The sequence below is a fragment of the Vigna radiata genome, chromosome 7 (genome assembly GCF_000741045.1).
Source record: "Vigna radiata var. radiata cultivar VC1973A chromosome 7, Vradiata_ver6, whole genome shotgun sequence".
Lineage (NCBI taxonomy): Eukaryota > Viridiplantae > Streptophyta > Magnoliopsida > Fabales > Fabaceae > Vigna > Vigna radiata.
In genome coordinates, this window is record NC_028357.1 from 19,482,843 (window position 1) to 19,501,106 (window position 18,264).

The 18,264-nt window shown below is 37.6% G+C and overlaps 2 protein-coding genes across 4 annotated transcripts; one reads left to right on the top strand and one right to left on the bottom strand.

Annotated features, from left to right (window-relative positions):
• The first annotated feature begins 207 nt into the window (after positions 1-207).
• On the top strand, positions 208-14,330 carry LOC106768537 (pentatricopeptide repeat-containing protein At5g27270). 3 transcript variants are annotated; one of them, XM_014653742.2, is made up of 9 exons: positions 208-800; positions 1,398-2,814; positions 2,903-3,214; positions 5,482-5,586; positions 5,674-5,761; positions 5,850-5,971; positions 6,436-6,500; positions 12,440-12,527; positions 12,626-12,765. In XM_014653742.2, the coding sequence occupies exons 1-9, from the start codon at positions 261-263 to the stop codon at positions 12,628-12,630; spliced, it is 2,742 nt and encodes a 913-aa protein (XP_014509228.1). In that variant the 5' UTR covers positions 208-260; the 3' UTR covers positions 12,631-12,765. The 3 variants fall into 3 exon arrangements, with proteins under 3 accessions (XP_014509228.1, XP_014509227.1, XP_022638940.1); XM_014653741.2 differs by having other exon boundaries at positions 12,440-14,330; XM_022783219.1 differs by having other exon boundaries at positions 673-800; positions 1,382-2,814; positions 12,440-14,330.
• Positions 14,331-15,020: 690 nt separating this feature from the next.
• LOC106766820 (70 kDa peptidyl-prolyl isomerase) lies at positions 15,021-18,240 on the bottom strand. The gene is made up of 11 exons (XM_014651582.2): positions 17,877-18,240; positions 17,353-17,613; positions 17,183-17,257; positions 17,009-17,089; positions 16,734-16,928; positions 16,524-16,613; positions 16,254-16,429; positions 16,034-16,156; positions 15,779-15,925; positions 15,517-15,644; positions 15,021-15,385 (listed from the first exon to the last, which is right to left on the bottom strand). The coding sequence occupies exons 1-11, from the start codon at positions 18,139-18,141 to the stop codon at positions 15,217-15,219; spliced, it is 1,710 nt and encodes a 569-aa protein (XP_014507068.1). The 5' UTR covers positions 18,142-18,240; the 3' UTR covers positions 15,021-15,216.
• Positions 18,241-18,264: the final 24 nt, after the last annotated feature.

An 18,264-nucleotide genomic window follows, 5' to 3' on the forward strand; every position in this document is an offset into this window, starting at 1 on the left:
TGTTGTTTAATATTTTAATAAATAATATTATATTTAAAATTGAGTTCTCTTTCACAATTAATAGATATACCTCAATTAAAATAATTTTTTAATTTTAAGATATATTAAAATATGATAAATTTGTTAACTTTGTAATTATTATTAATTTTAATAAATTTTTGTAAGATAATATGAAATTCATAATGGATACGTGAGCGTGCGCGCGTGTTTATCCAGAATTTAATGCCAGGTTAAGTGTTTGAGGGAGCAGCTGCACATTGATGGAGTGTTTGAAATCCCCTTTCCTCTACTTGACTCTACCTTCAAAACCCCATTCCCTTATGGAAAAGAAAAAGAAAAAGAGACCCCCTCCTCTTCTCATTCGCTGCTCCATCCAGCGCGACCCGTGGTCTCCGAGTTTCGGCGACCCCACGCGGCCGAAGCCGCGAACGAGGAACCCGAAGACGCCTCTTTCCGACGACAACGCGCGGCGCATCATAAAGAAGAAGGCGGCCTACCAGAGCATTCTGCGGCGGAACCAGGGCCCACTGGCGCAGACGCCGAGGTGGATAAAGAGAACCCCCGAGCAGATGCTCCTGTACTTGCAAGATGACCGCAATGGTCACCTCTATGGCAAGCACGTCGTGGCCGCAATAAAGAAAGTGCGCTCTCTCTCCCAGAAAGTTGACGGCGACTACGACATGAGGATGGAAATGGCTTCCTTTGTCGGAAAACTCAGCTTCAAGGAGATGTGCGTCGTGCTCAAGGAGCAAAAGGGGTGGAGGCAAGTCAGAGACTTCTTTTCTTGGATGAAATTGCAGGTTCCTCCTTCTCTTTGTTTACTAATAAATTGGAGAAAATAGGCTATATACTGAAAGTGTAAACCGTAATGTAATAACAATGCCCGATTTTGTATTCCCTAACCATACCCCTTCGGATGTTATGCTTAAAAATGTAATTCCTATAGATATGCTTGGTTGGGAGTTAATAATTTTAGAAAAGAGTTTAAATTTGTTTTATTAAAAAATTGAAAATTTAAGTAAAAAAGAAATATAGAAGAATGCAGAGTGAATAGGTTGTTATTATTGTAAATAATAAATTCCATCTTGTTGAAATATGGGATGCTCACCTCTTCTTATGGGAATAGAAACAGTTCAAAATGAGACAGTGTAAGGCACATCCACCTCATCGCTCTACTTACACATCTGCTTTTCCATTAATAATTGGATGCAAGTTATAAATTACATGATTAAAAAGTTAGAACCAAACCTGACAGAAAAAACAATTGGGGACTAAATTCGAAAAATCATAATATAGTACAGGATAAAGAGTGTAATAAAATATTGTTTCATTTTATATTGTTTTCCTCCAAACTTTAGAGATTGATATAGTGAATTGATAGTTTGGTGCCTCAACAGCTGAGCTACAGACCAAGTGTAGTTGTCTACACAATAGTATTGCGCTTATATGGGCAAGTTGGAAAGCTGAAACTGGCAGAAGAGATCTTCTTGGAGATGCTCGATATGGATTGTGAGCCAGATGAAATTGCTTGTGGTACAATGCTTTGTTCGTATGCCAGATGGGGACGCCACAGGGCTATGCTGTCTTTTTATTCTGCTGTAAAAGAAAGGGGAACAATTCTATCTGTTGCTGTCTTCAACTTTATGATGTCTTCTTTGCAAAAGAAATCACTCCATAGAGAGGTTGTACAGATGTGGAAGGATATGTTGGAAAAAGGGGTGATACCTAATAGTTTTACTTATACAGTATCCATCAGCTCACTTGTCAAAGAAGGGCTGTATGAAGATGCTTTCAANACTTTTGATGAGATGAGGAGTAATGGAGTTGTTCCTGAGGAGGTAACATATAATCTGCTTATAAATTTAAGTGCTAAAAGTGGCAACAGAGATGAAGTGCAAAGACTATATGAGGATATGATTTTTCGAGGGATAATTCCTAGTCAATACACTTGTGCTTCACTTTTATCTTTATATTACAAATATGAGGACTACCCTAGAGCCCTGTCCATTTTTTCACAAATGGTAAGCAACAAAATTCCTGCTGATGAAGTCATATATGGTTTACTTATAAGAATTTATGGAAAACTTGGCCTATATGAGGATGCTCACAAAGCATTTGAAGAGACAAATCAGCGTGGTCAACTCACCAGTGAGAAAACATATTTGGCAATGGCTCAAGTCCATCTTACTTCAGGAAATGTAGACAAAGCCTTACAAGTTATTGAACTCATGAAGTCTAGCAACATATGGTTCTCTCGATTTGCATATATTGTGCTGCTGCAGTGCTATGTGATGAAAGAAGATGTAGTATCTGCTGAAGGAACATTTCTAGCTCTCTCCAAAACAGGTCGACCTGATGCTGGTTCCTGTAATGATATGCTCAGTTTGTATGTGGGTCTTAATTTGATGAATAAGGCGAAGGAGTTCATTATCCAAATAAGGGAGGATGGAATGGTTTTTGACAAGGAGCTTTATAGAACAGTTATGAAGGTTTACTGTAAGGAGGGCATGCTGCCTGAAGCTGAGCAGTTGACAAATCAGATGGTTGAGAATGAATCTTTTCAAAGTGATAAATTCTTTAAGACATTTTATTGGATTCTCTGTGAAGATAAGGGGGATGCACAATCTAATGATGAACTTGTGGCCATTGAGCCCATTGACAAANTTGATGNCACAGCTCTTGGGCTGATGCTCAGTTTATTTCTGAAAAATGACAACTTCAGCGGNACAAAATTATTACTAAAACTGTTGTTGGGTTATGCTGCTGGGGGATCAAAAGTTGTTAGTCAACTCATCATCAATTTGTGTAAAGAAGGTATGTCTATGTAAAATTGATCGTATACCACATTCTNTGATNNNTTTTTTGAAATTTCCATTTCCAACATAAAGTTTTCTTTTTCNAGGAGAAATCAGTAAAGCAGAATTGCTTAATGATCAATTGATTAAGCTTCGCTGCAGAATGGAAGAAGCCACTGTAGCATCTCTAATTAGCCATTATGGCAAACGACAAATGCTGAAACAAGCTGAAGATATNTTTGCNGAATATGTAAATCCCTCCACATCTAGTAAACTGCTGTATAACTCTATGATCAATGCATATGCTAAATGTGGTAAACAAGAGAAAGCATATTTGCTATACAAGCAAGTGACCGAGGAAGGACATGATCTAGGCGCTGTTGGAATGAGCATTGCTGTAAATTCTTTGACCAATGGAGGTATGGCCCTTCAAAAGTAAATTAACTTGAGTGTGACCCATGAATCAACCAGATTCATGGAACAAAATAATTGTTTTACAATCTGTAATTCGTATGTTAGCAAAGTGCTGTAAAATACTGTAGTGATTTTGGATAGAGCTTTGAACATGGTAGTTTCCATGTCTTTAAAATACTCATCTAAACTTTGTGTGAAACTGATAGAGTTGGCATAAGGCATGGCCTGCATGATTTGAAACCAAATGATAGAGGATGAATATGCTTGGGAGCTTTCATACCATAGAGTGAATCTCATCGTTGACTTAAAACATGAAGTAGTCATGAGAGGCTTTAATCCATATATTCAAGCAACACAAGAACGTGGAATGAATTTAGATCATGATAAAAACTTTTGTAATTAGAGAAAATATCTATAGAATCTTTCTAATTAGAGAAAATAGGTGTATGATCTTCTAGATTATTTTTTAGTACATTGTTTCCTTATTTCCTTTTTTTTAGAAGATTAGATTGCTACAAATAGAGGTAAGGAGAATGTAATTGTCATGAATGAAAATAATAAAATCATTCTCTTTTTCAAGTTGAACATATGAACCAAAATCAAGAGCATAAGTGGTGAGAATATAAAAGCATAAAAACAATTAAAACATGAATGTAACAAAAGGAAATAGAAAAGATGGAGGACAAGTAGAAAAGAAGAACACTCCACTTGACATTAACTCTATAAGTACAAGGGAGATTCACCACTTGAATTCCAAGGATCTCATGATAAGACTCAAACGAAAGATAATTAGTTTCCTAAAATACATATGCTCTATTGTTTTAGAAAGAAGCAAGATTATATTAGCCACAGGTGTCAAAATTCAAATTCAAATGAAGAGGGAAATTCAAAATTTAAATTCAAATCCTAGATCTAGAATATTCCTCTATTTGGTTGAGATAGGAAGTTTGATCTTTCTTGTTCACCCTTTCTGTGCTCCTTGAGAAACCATGCTTTTTTGGACTCTTCTCTTCCATCTCTTTGGCTTGGACTTTGAACGGATTGATTGAGTTATCAATTGAAGTTCAATTTCAGCCAAACTACAATTGCAAATATAAGAAAATACAATCTTTGATTGCAAATAGAAGAAACATACAGTAAGTAAATTCTAGTCTACAAATTTCAAAGTATTTTTATTCTCTAATAACTAATTCTAATTATTTTCAATCATGCACTCATCCCCTCCAGGAAAAATTCCTTTATTTGGACAGGCAAGCTTAATAAAATTAAAATTAGTGACATGTTGTAGGGTGCATGAGACTATTTTGTCTAATATGTCTGTTATGATGCAAGCTCAGTCATTATGTTTTTGCACTGTCCTGTGTATCTGCTTCTTGATGGAAATCATTTGGTTATCGTCTTCTGAGTGTTTTGGTTATGTCCTGGGTTCTTGGACCAGTATGATCAGTTTTGCGGGATCTGGTAGAACCGAGAAGCTTTTTGGTGATCTGATGCTTGTGCTATTGTTTGATGCATTTGATTTGAACTTAGTTGATGTTTCATCAGGAAAAGCTTAGTGAGTGATCATTTTGGTTTCATCCAATTATGGATCATGGTATTTTTAAAGGGGCTTTACTTGTAAATATGTTTAAGGACCAGGTAGCTAGCTTTCTTCCATTAATTTTTTTTTAATTTTTCTTTTGGTTGAGTTTTTGTTTGCAGTCTTATTTTCTTATCGCTCTTATCCTTTTATCTTACAATTCCTTTGTTTCAAAGGAGGGGATAGGAACAGGGGGTATGAGTGGATGGGACAGAAATTGATAGCAATATTAGAGAAGAAAGGAGGTTAACTAAAATCTCAAGGACAGGTTTTGCAGCACATTCCAAAATTTTAGATCACTTTGCCCTTCTCTGCACATCTCCCCAATATTGGACAAGAGATAAAAGTTGTAGGAAAGCGTTTTTCCACTTCATTTTCCTCAAATCAAGTGCACTGTGAATTTCTTCTTTTATCCACAAATATTAAATATTGCTTCCCTTGTTTACTGAAGTTGTGTTTTCAAATTTAATTGACTTCCTTTCAGCAATTCCTACAGTAATTTACTGCATTTAAGGAGATGCTGGCTTCCTGTTGCATTTAGTGCATGAGAATTAGATTTTATTTTTAAGATGTCTATTATCACATGGAATTGTTAAAAGTCATACATACCTGTTATTTTCTGAAAATGTCGAAGTGACGCACTTTTTGTTATTTGGCATTTGGTAGATAATTTAATGCCTAGTTCTTTTCCAGGAAAACATCTGGAGGCTGAGAATTTTATCTACAGCAGTCTTAAAGACAACCTGGAGCTCGACACTGTGGCTTACAACACCTTTATCAAGGCCATGCTTGAAGCAGGTTGATATCAAGCATCCTGCATGAATAGGAGAGGTAAATGAAACTGGGGCCTTGCTTATTTATATGTTTATTTTTTCGGTGTTGCAGGCAAATTGCAATTTGCATCCAGTATTTTTGACCGCATGAATTCCTCTGGTGTTGCTCCATCAATTGAAACATTCAACACAATGATAAGGTTATAGTTTTGATAGGCTGTTTTCGAATTGGAAGTTTCATATCTTGGGTATACTGGTTTTTTGACGTAATGTTAAACTGATGAACAGTGTCTATGGACAAGATCAGAAGTTGGATAGAGCAGTAGAGATGTTCAACAAAGCTAGCTCATTTGATGTCCCGCTGGATGAAAAAACATACATGAATTTGATAGGCTATTATGGGAAAGCTGGTATTTGACCTTTTTACCTGAACCTAGATGAATTCTGATAATTATGAATGCAACGTTGTGTATGGCTGGAATTCATGTCCATAATTCATCTTCACTAGTATTATCTGATATGAATGTATGATTCAAAATGAAATGGAGAGCTCAAACATGATGAGATTAAGATTAACACTTCAGTATTCTAACATTTGTATGATTATTATTTTGTTTAATTTTTCATGTTTGGTATTTGTTGTAATTTGAGATAATATCTTTAGAATCTTCCTAATTAGAGGAAATAGATAAGTAATCTTTTATTTTATTTTATTTTTTCCTAGTTTTCCTAGTTTCCCTATTTCCCTTTTTAGGACTAGATTATTACAAATAGAGGATGTGACAATGTATTTTTCATGATTGAGAATAATAATAAGTCTTATTTTCAATTCTATTTCCTAGGGTTTTGCAATTGTAATTATTTAATTTTGTAGGTATGATTTTTGAAGCTTCCCAGTTGTTCAGTAAAATGCATAAAGAAGGTATCAAGCCTGGAAAGGTAAATTTGATATTTTCACCAGATTTTCATCCCAAAATCTTCCCGTCCTTGTCCATTTTCTACTTTTTGTTAGTGATAGTTTTGCTAAATAAATCATATTTTGCTCGAAAGAAACTCCAGGGGTGTTTTTGAATTTCCTTTGTTTTTATTTTATAAATTGTAGAGTCAAAGGGAGTTTAGTTTGGTTTGCGTTTTAGTTTTTATTTTGCTAGGATACAAGTCTGGATTGATTCCAGTATAGTTTTTCTTTTTTTAGCTCATTCTGTTTTTGTTGTGTTTCTAGTTTTTATTCTAAGAGATTTAGATGCATGTACATGGATATTTTAAATAGCTTGCTCGTGTTCAATGAAAGGAGCACATTATACATAGTAGAATATATTTTTGTGTGAGTTTTCTTAACAAAGTGGTATCAAAGCTTTATGCTTTGAGTAGAGAGAGAAAAAAAAGAGAGGAGGGTCAAACACGTGAGGGAAAAAGTGAGTGTTTAAGTTTTTTGTGCGAGAGATGGCAAAGATAGTCATCAGAATGAGTGTGTTATAGTTGTCAGAAAAGATCCATTACAACAATTGGTCTTTGCAGATGAAGGTTCTTCTAGGATCCCAAGATGTATGACACAGTGGAGGATGGATTCTTCTAGGATCCCAAGATGCACGTACATGGATATTTTAAATAGCTTGCTCGTGTTCAATGAAAGGAGCGCATTATACATAGTAGAATATATTTTTGTGCGTGAGTTTTCTTAACAAAGTGGTATCAGAGCTTTATTCTCTGAGTAGAGAGAGGAGAGTCAAACACGTGAGAGAAAACGTGAGTGCTTAAGTTTTTGTGCCAGAGATGGCAAAGGTAGTCAACAGAATGAGTGTGTTACAGTTGTCAAAAAAGATCCATTGCAACAATTGGTCTTTGCAGATGAAGGTTCTTCTAGGATCCCAAGATGTATGACACATAGTGGAGGATGGGTACAATAAACTGAGAAGAGGTGCCTCCTAATCAGGTTGCAAGAAAGATCTTGAGAAATTTGATAGATGATTTTGAAAGTATCATGGTCACTATTGAAGAGACAAAGGATCTATCAACTCTAACTATGGAGGGGATAGCTGGTTCATTAAAGGCTCACAAAATAAGGAAGAAAAAGAAAAAAAGGAACCCGAAGATCAAGCATTACAAGCACAGTTTGACTCGAATGAAACTTGGAATACTTGGAGCCAAGGTCCTGGAGGCAAAGGATGAGGTGGACATGGGCGAGGTAATTTTGAGGATGACAATGAAGAGCAAACAGGTTAGCAGAATTGGTGTCGCTGAGGACAAGGGAAAGGCCGATGAGAACGGTTAGGAGTTGAGTGTTTTAAGTGTGACAATCATGGCCACTGTGCAAACGGATGCAAATCGAGGAAGTGCGTCAATTGTTGTAAGTCCGATCACATTGCTAAATTTTTTTGAGCTAAGAAGAAAAGTGAGAGAAACCTTCATACGGAAGAAGAAGATGAAGAAGAGATGGAGATTCTGTTGAAGTCAAAGATCTCAGAGTCAAAGGTGGAGAACTTAGATGTTGGACCAGGCTTGAAATCAAAGGCTGAGGAGATTTCTACCAACACAGTACGGTATTTAGATAGCGCTGAAGAGAAATATTTTAAGCATGAGTCAGGTAATTGAAAAAGGTAATTCAGTTTTCATGAAGGACCAGGTATTGTGTTAGGATCGATCAATCAAGGGTGTGTACAGGACTGAACGGTGTTAAGGGTGTGTTGTGTAAGACTGAACGATCAAGGGTGTGTGGGTTCAGGACCGAACGGTTAGGGGGTAAAGGTTTCTGTTCTAATAGGGGAGTGGGTCAGAGCTGCTATAAATAGAGCTCCTGTAACACTGTAGGGGATATCGAATATACTATGTAAAGTCAGACGTTTTTAGCTTGTGAGAGGGGTTATGCCCTCAGCTAGGGAGGTTATGCTCCCAACTCATTCCTTGTAAAAAGTTTTCTTTAACTTTGAATTATACAGAAAACCTATTCCTTCTTTTTGTTTCTATCTTTTGAGTGAGTTCTTGTTAGGTTCCAAACCCAGGAACTTAACAAATTGGTTCGACCTGCCGTTTCGAGAGGCTACCGGAAACAGGAGACCTACCATTTCTAGAAGCTATCAGATGAACAAGAAATTGTTGTATCATTAGGAGCGCTGCCGAATACCCTTAAGAGAAAAGAGTCAAAAAATCAAGAAGGGACAAGACGTTGCCAAGAAAACTGCCGAATCCCAAATTGAGCACGAAATCGAGAATGGAAAGAAGCACGGAAGGGAGGTTGGAGGCTATCGAGATCACTATAGAGGGAATGAAGGCAGAATCTACCGCCGACGAGACATGCAACAAATAATGAGAATTAGTGGCGGCGAGATGAGGAAGAAGGAAGATGGATCGGGAATCGCTAAGAGGGTCATAATCAATGGCGAAAAAGGGTGGACTTACCCACGTTCGAAGGGGTGGATCCACTCAGTTGGATCAATTGGGCAGAAAGGTTCTTTGATATTCAGAGAGTGGTGGAGGAAGAGAAGGTCGATCTCGCATACATAAGCATAGAGGGTAGCGCAACCTGCTGGTTCACGTTCTGGAAAGAAAAGGCCAAGAATCGTTCTTGGGAGGGCCTTAAGGCAGCCATGATCGGTCGGTTTGGAGGTGGGTTTTAGGGATCGGTGTTTGAATGACTGGTGATGCTGCGACATGAGGGAACCGTGGATGAGTACATTCGCGAATTCGAGATATTAGTCGGGCAAGCCCAAGGCATGTCATAGGAGCAGGTGCTGGGCTATTTCCTCGCCGGACTGCGCGAGGACATTAAAGGGCAGGTTTGAATTCTCGATCCTCAGGAGCTGATGGTGGCAATGAGAATCGCGAGAGACATGGAGGACGCTGCGCTTCGAGCAAGAGGGGGAAGTCGGAATGCGACCAAGAATTTGTAATCATGGGAGCGAGCGGTCGGGGCAGTGACAAGAAACCAGAACAGTCACCCTAATCCTAGTCGACCGAGCGGGGTAGAAAGCATAGCATCGGTGAGAAGAGAAGGACCGAATGTCAACACTCGACCTAACGGTATGGGCAGACTGAACGGTATTGGAGGAAGCGACAACCAAAGTTGAACGGTGAGGAACCTGCCCCGTCCTGAGTTCCTAAAGAGAAAGGAAGAGGGGAGATGTTTTTGATGTGATGGACTGTTCAGTTCTGATCACCATTGTCCAGAGAGGAGTTTGAGGGTGGTATTATTGGCGGAGGACAAGGAGGGAGCCGATGAAGAGGAGGTTTTGACATTACCCAAGCCGGCTAACTTGAATTGAAGGGCATAGACAGGGGTTCCCATTTCCAACCTTGAGGACAAGGTCGGCAGGGGGGTGTAATGTTAGGATCCAGGATGATAAGATAGTTTGGGTTTAAGACCGATCGGTCAAGGGGTGTTGTATAGGACCTAACGGTGTTAAGGGTGTGTTGTGCAGGACCGAACAGTCAAGGGTGTGTGGATTCAGGACCGAATGGTCAAGGGTCAGAGCTGCAATAAATATTGCTCCTGTAACACTGTAGGGAATATCAAATATACTTTGTGTAAAGTCAGACATTTTTCGCTTGTAGAGAGGTGTTATGCCCTCAGCCAGGGAGCTTATGCTCCCAACTCATTCCTTGTGAAAAGGTTTCTTTTACTGTGAATAATACAAAAAACCCATTCCTTCTTTCTGATTCTATCTTTTGAGTGAGTTCTTGTTAGGTTCCAAACCCAGGAACCTAACATATTGTATTTAAAAGATAAGCATGGTTGTCTAGTAGCCCAGGTAAAAGTGAATAAAAATCGGTTGTATGAACTGGAGGTGAAGATCTTGCAAAAAAGGTGCTTGAAGCAAGATATGAGTAGCAAGAGCTCGGATAAATCCATTGATGAGGTACATATAGCATGCCTGTTAACATGTGTAGATGTAAAATTTGAAGAAGTCATGCGTGATGAAAGATAGAAGAAAGCTATGGATGAGGAAATCAACTAAATTAAAAACAATGAAACTTGGGAGCTGATAGATTTACCTAAAGGAGCCCGACCAATTGGTATGTAGTGGTATACAATAAGAAAAACAATGCAAAAGGAGAGGTGTGCTACAAAGCACGACTTGAGATGAAAGGCTACAAACAACAAAAGGGAAAGGGAATTGACTATGATGATGTATTCGCTCTAGTGACTAGAATGAGACAATTTGACTACTATTTTCACTAGCAGCTTAACAAGGGTGGAAGATTCAATAGATGGATGTAAAGTTTGCTTTTCTTAATGTTTTCTTGAGGAGAAAGTCTATATAGAACAACCTCTTGGTTACATGAGAAGAGGTGAAGAAAAAAAGGTGTTGAAGCTGAAGAAGGTGTTGTATGGTCTAAAGCAAGTTCCTCGAACCTGGAATGAAAGAATTTATACCTATTTCAAGAAAAATGGTTTTGAGCAATGTCTGTATGAACATGTTCTATACCTAAAGAAGCACAAAACAAGTATATTATTTGTTGCTTTATATGTGGATGATTTCATTTTCATGAGAAGTAAAGTCGAGCTAGTTGAAGAATTTAAAGAAGTGATGGAGAGAGAGTTCAAAATGACCGATCTTGGCATCATGAGATATTTTCTGGGTCTGGAGGTGAACCAAAGCTCAGAAGGGATTTTTGTGTCTCAAAAGAAGTATGCTAAAGATATATTGAAAAAGTCAAAGATGGTAAAGTGCAATCTAGTTTCCATTCCAATGGAACCTGACACGAAGCTATCAGAAAATGGAGAATGGGATGGTGTTGATGCAAGTAAGTATCATAGCTTGATTGGGAGTCTCAAGTACTTAATAAACACAAGGCCAGACCTTATGCTTAGTGTGGGAGTCACAAGCCGTTTTATGGAGGAGCTAAGGTATTCTCATTGGAAAGCACTGAAGCAGATACTAAGGTATGTAAAGGGAACAATGTCTTTTGGATTATGGTATATTAAGTCGGACAACTACCAGCTTAGTGAGTATTCAGACAACGATTGGTGTGGAGATGTGGATGATCGAAAGAGCACAGTAGGCAATATCTTCTTTATGGGAAATACAACATATACTTGGGCTCTCAAAGAAACAACCTATTGTTGCACTATCCATGTATGAGGTTGAGTATGTTGCAGCATCTTGGAGTGTTCGGCATGCAATATGGCTGAGAAATCTATTAAAGAATCTGGAAATAATGAAAGAAGAAAAGGTACTAATCTGGGTAGACAATAGATTTACAATCGAGTTGACAAAGAATCAAGTCAACCACGAGAGGAGCAATCATATTGATATCCGTTTTCATTTCATCCATGAAGGAAGTTTGGAACTTAACAAATAGAAAGCAAGAAAGAAATAGCTTATATATTCACAAAGCCATTATCTATCGTGTCATTTTAGGAGTTAAGAAAATAGATCAGAATGAATGAAGGAAGAATTTAAATTTATAGGAGAATTTTGTTAAATAAACTTAAATTAAGAAAAGGATGTTTTTATAATTTCCTTTATTTTTATTTTTTAAATTGTAGAGTAGTAGGGAGGTTAGTTTGGTTTGCGTTTTAGTTTTTATTTTGCTAGGATATAAGTCTGGTGTGATTCAGTATAGTTTTTTTTTTTTGTTCTGTTTTTCTTGTGTTTCCAGTTTTTTTTCCAAGAGAATTAGATGCCTGTACACGGCTATTTTAAATAGCTTGCTCGTGTTCAATGAAAGGAGTGCATTATACACAGCAGAATATATTTTTGTGCGTGAGTTTTCTTAACACAATTTGTATGTTGATTGTAGTCAGATGCTGTTAATGGTTATTTGTAGTTCATTGGTTGTGCATTATCATACTTCCAACATTGTACAACAAGGAATATGTTGCATTTCAGGCATCATATAGTTTAGTGCTAATTCCTTGCCTTTGCTTGTGAATGCAGATAAGTTACAATATCATGATCAATGTATATGCTAGTGCCGGAGATCTTCTCCAAACAGATAAAATTTTCCAGGCCATGCAGAGGCAAGGTTGTTTGCCTGATTCTTTCACTTATCTTTCCCTTATCCAAGGGTACACTAGGAATAGGAACTATCATAAAGCTGAAGAAACTTTACATGCTATGCAGAGTAAAGGCATTCCACCATCTTGTGTCCATTTTAATATTTTGCTTAACGCTTTCACAAAAGCTGGGTTGATTGAGGAAGCGAAGAGGGTTTATGAGGAGCTATCAACTTTTGGTTTAGTTCCTGATCTAGTATGTTACCGTACAATGCTAAATGGTTACCTGAAATATGGATATGTGGAAGAGGGAATAAACTTTTTTGAAAGTATACACGAGTCAACAAAAGGAGACAGGTTTATCATGAGTGCAGCTGTGCATTTTTACAGATCTGCTGGAAAGGAAAGCAAAGCTAAAGAAATATTAATTTCAATGAACAACAAGGGGATCCCATTCCTGAAGAATCTTGAAGTTGGATCAGAAGAGAGATTGAAAACTCCATGAGATACTTGTGTGTACTTTGAGAAGCGTTCTGCTGATGGAAAAAAGATGTTTTATAAATCTAATCAACCTGGTAATGGTTATTATGCACGCTGCATGTATGTTTTTACTGGCAACGATGGTTGAACTCTTGGTTCAGATACATTTACCAAGTTGTGAGGGGGACGTGACCCGCCATTGTTGGAATGCAAACTTTGCCTTTTGACTGCTCTTCCTGCCTAACTTCCTTTGAAACTGTAAGTTAAGCAATCTGATGATGGAACAAAGAATAATTAAAACATTTAAATCGAATCCACCTGGTAATGGTTTTTTGATGTAAATGTCTTTGCTGCAACGATGATAAGTACTTTTACCAAGTAATGAGGGGAACCTGATCCATGTCTGTTGCTATGCAACCTTTGCCTTTTGACTGCTCTTCTTGCCGAACCTTCCTTTGAAAGGTGTAAGTCTATCAGGTGGACTTAAAGATATTGTAGACTCCGGGCACACAGAGTTTCTGAGCGTTCTATGTTCCTTCCAAGCCGTTTCTATAACTGATGAAATGGTGGTATTGAAGCGATGAGACCCCAAGTTTATGTGCAAAGACAGAAGAGTACAGATAAGAATAGGGATCATATACACTTGTAGCTAACACAGTACAGTTGTAACTAACTAAACTGTGACTAGTAGGATAAATAGGTTAGTTGGAGTGGCAAAGGGTTGTTGTATTGTTGTACATCATCTACCCTTAATACCAATCTGGAGAAGGCTGCTGTTATAAACTGTATTTTTTTTCTGCTAGTCACGGCAATCCCTATCTTGAATGAGGTAGCCATTACCCTGGTTTCCAAAATTTGAGCAGCAGGGAATTATGTGGATGAAGCTCAACAGAAACCAGTTTTGAAGATACCGACGTGGTTGAAGAACAAAATTAAAGATTGTGANACCAGTTTTGANGATACCGACAATGAGGTTGAAGAACAAAATNAAANATTGTGAGGTTGACTTGTATTGCGGTCTTGCAGAAACTACAGGTATAAAATAGAGCTTGAAAATATAAAGACAAATGTTGGTAGAGAGCCCTCATGGACTTGTCTATTAGTTATTTTATACGGACATATTTATCTTATTTTGGAGGCTGCTGTATTATTGGATGTTTACTCCTGTTTTATATAGATTAACACTTAAAATGGAAGACTTCCAACTACTACACTGTTTAGTCTTTTGTTTCTGGTAATGTATGTTTTAGAATCTTATTTTGGAGGCTGCTGTATTATTGGATGTTTAATCCTGTTATTAACGCTTAAAAGTCTTTTGTTTCCGCTAATGAATGTTTTAGAATTTTCACGTAGCTTCATCTTGTTTCACATAATTGAACCACTTATGCTCATGCGTTTTTCATCACAAATGCAATAAAATATATTGCTTCTGCTGTAAATTTGTTTATGAACATGGCCGGTAGGGCTTGGAGTCGCCCAAAGATCCTATGCTATGTAACTTGACTATAAAAAATACTCTTTACTCTGAAAATTCCATTTCAGACTAAACCCAACATTTATTTAGGTGCAGGACATACTCGATGGTATGTATGTTACACAATTAACTTTGCACTCTACCCATTAACCAGCTCCACCACAAAAAAGTTTCAATTTCCTTTCTATCATTTTTAATCACCTATTATCATCGTGTTCTGAAAATAAAATAAATATATGAAACGAAATGTTCGAAATTACGAGCATCGTTAGGAGATAACAATCACCAAGGGAGACAGAAGCAAAAGTCAATTACGGATTCCTTTTTTCACAACTTCTGCTTTGGTTCTTACGAAGATTGTTTTATGCAATTTGGATGACAAGAACGAGGTTGTAAACAATTGCTCGAAAGGTTGATGTTCAATTAAATTTACAAGTGATACGTAGCGAGCTAGGACGGATTATTGCGTCCACCGAGAGTTTCACGTTTCGTACAGGAAAGGACTATTGATACTATTTTGGAAGTTTAAAAAGTAAACTCTAATTTCTGTGTTTCTGGGAAGGAGACATTTAAAATTTACCAAAACTTGGTTTACTTAATTTCTTATTAATCATCAGTGTACATATATTTAAGACGACACCTGACGGCAGAGAGATATGAAAATCACACAAGACATGAGCAAAGCTACTTATGGGAGACGCCACATTAATTAGAATATCGTATTAGTAGTTCGTAAACGGCCACAGACAAAGATAGCTCCCAGATTAAGCTTTACTGTCAATAGTCATTGGCACAGGCTCCTGCTTTGATGTTGCTGTTCTTGCTCGTTCTAGTCTATTCAGTTTAGCAAACATGCTGCCATAGAACTGTGCGTCCTTCTTGTTGAATTCTCTAACTTTCTGCTTCAAAATTTTGTACTCCATCTTTACATCCCTGATAATATCATCCAACAGAGTCAATACAAAAAGAAATTTCATACATTAGGACAACTATTATTGTGTTGTATCTGGAACTAAGCATATAACTACATATTCAAGTTGGTCACACTCGGAACAAAGACATACCTGTTTTCTGGCTCAATCTCCAGGGCTTTCTTGATGTCCCTCTCAGCTAGATCCAAGTCCACAAGATGAAGATATGCTTGTGCCCTCCGGTACAATGCTTTTACATTTCTACCATCAAGCTCCAACGCCTACGTCACAAAACGAAACTCTCAGGGATGTCACCAGTTGACAATTCACACTTTCTTTTTCATTTTTTTTTTAATCTTCTTGAATTCATCGATGCAACAAGAAGAAACAGCTTTGGGCTGAATAAAAAAATTACCTTCGTACACAACTTCTCTGCCTGTTTGTACTCCTTTAGCTTCAGCTTACAGGCTGCATTGTTGAGATTGCATGTGATTTTCAATGCCTTGGATTGCTGTTTCTCCTCATCGCTGAAGGAAGAATCATATTCAATAAATTTCATGGCCTGTCACCAACAGAGCACGAACAGCTGTCAAGTTCATTTTTACCACAGCATAACTATCTATAGCCAAGTAACATAACAAATAAAATCTATTGGCCCTTATAGGGATACCTTTTCATATCTCTTTGACGCTCTTTCATATTTGCCAACCTTAAATAAAGCATTCCCTTCTTCCTTTTTTTTCCCAGCTGCCTCAATCTTCTCTGGTGTATTCAGATCCCATGATTCCTTCTCCTACATTGCACCCCAGTTTACAGTAATTAAAGTCTATATTTCAAACATATTCGAACCTAAAAGATTCTTTAAAATGGTGAAGACATAGCTCTCTCACCTTTACAAAGGAAAGCAGCTCAACTTCATAGTACACAGTTGAATTGGGAGGAACAATAGCATATTCCTGAGGGGACCCAGATGGACCAAAAGCATAGTCAGGTTGTATGATCAACAATGCAATTTCACCTTTCTTCATGTTCTTCACAGCTTTTTCAAGTCCATCAATTACTTGCTCTAAATGGTCAATCAAAATATACAGCTTAGTAAATATCAATGTAAGCAAAAAGGGACTTGCGATTCAAGAGGTTAATATTATTGTTTCAGTCACCTTCATCAATTTTGAACTCGAAAGGCTGTTCATCGTCATAGCCCTTCTTAGTGAAAACAGTTCCATCTTGTAGCTTCCCAATCAGTTTCACTGCAGCAAAGGAATAAATGCATATCTTCAATTTCCCATCCAACATACAAAACATTTAACCAAGGAAGAGAAGATTTTATAAAATTATATCAGAAATGTAACGTTCCCACAAAACCATACCTTGAACTACAGCTCCATCGTTTGGCCGTTCATACCCCTCTCCTTCCTTCAAAGTTTTCTTGAGAACCTTCCTATCTTTAGTAATGTCAGACACGTTCTTCCACGAGACCAACTCAAGATCCACTTGAAGCGAAGCATTTGGAGGTACGCCACCTTCTTCTCCTGATGCTGGACTTCCACTCTCACCAAATGCATCTGCAAAACTTTGATTGTCAATAAACTTGCACCAGCAAAATTGGAACTCAGATATTGCTGATAATAGAACTCTAACTCACATTGTGGCTTCACATTCAAGAGAACTTTCTCTCCCTTCCTCATTGTTTTCACAGCCTCAGCCAAGGCACGACAGAAATACCCTGTAAGAAAATAGTCGTTAGATTGTTACTTCCATCAGAACCCAACATTATGATCAAGAAAAAAAATTGAATTTGACAAAGAGTGAGACTGACCCTCTTCCACAATGAACTCCACCCCATCAGATTTTGAAATGATTGTTCCATCTTCAAGCCGAGCTTTATACTTAACTGCAGAATGCATAAAAAGTTAGGCAACTTTTAGAACTGCACAACAAAATTCTCAAAAAGGTGAACCTCAGACAAAAGTGGATAGATTCCCATACCAAACACTTCATCCAAATCCTTAGGATAATCCCATTTCTCCCCTTCAGTAATTATGTTCTTCAAAATTCCTCCATCCTTGCATATGTCCTTCACACTTGTCCAAGACAACAATTCCACATCAAACTGCAGAGTTGCATTGGGGGGAATAGTGGGAGGAGATCCAGACTCTCCATATGCCAATTCTGGGGGTATGGTGAAAAGGGCATTCTCACCTTTCTTCATAGTTTTAATACCTTCATCCCATCCCTTGATCACTTGCCCTGCGTTAATCATGTCACAAAGCATTCATTATCATAGTTATCATCATAACGCATTTAACATTAATTCTCATGCATTACCAAAGGTTTGGTTCATAACATTATGACGAAGATAAAAGTGATTGAATTAATTGAAGTTATTCTCTAACAGTCACTCTAAATATAATACCTAGCACGATTATGGCAAAGATAGATAATTAAACTCTAATAATTTTAAAAACAAAAATTAGAGGATAGAAGTGAATCATTGGTGAATCAATCTGTACCTTGGCCAAGGTTAAACTTGAAAGGTGTACCGGTATCACGGCTAGAATCAAATTGGGTTCCATCAAGCAAGGTTCCTGTATAATGCACTTCAACTTGGTCTCCATTGTTGGGGCGGTCCCAACCTTCACCTTCCTTCAGCAGCTTCTTCTTCAGCCCCATTTTCCCAATCTCCTTCTCCTCCCCAACCTTAAGGTTGGAACTCTCCATTTCCTCCTCAGGCAATTCCATGTTGCCAGCATTTGGGAATTCGAAATCCTCATCCATGACTTACCAACAAGCTAACAAATGCCTACTAAAGAAGTCAGACCTTATAACTCAGATATCACACGACCACAGGAAACGTTTTTCTATGTTTCTACACGATCGCACAGAAAGTTATGTGTATAT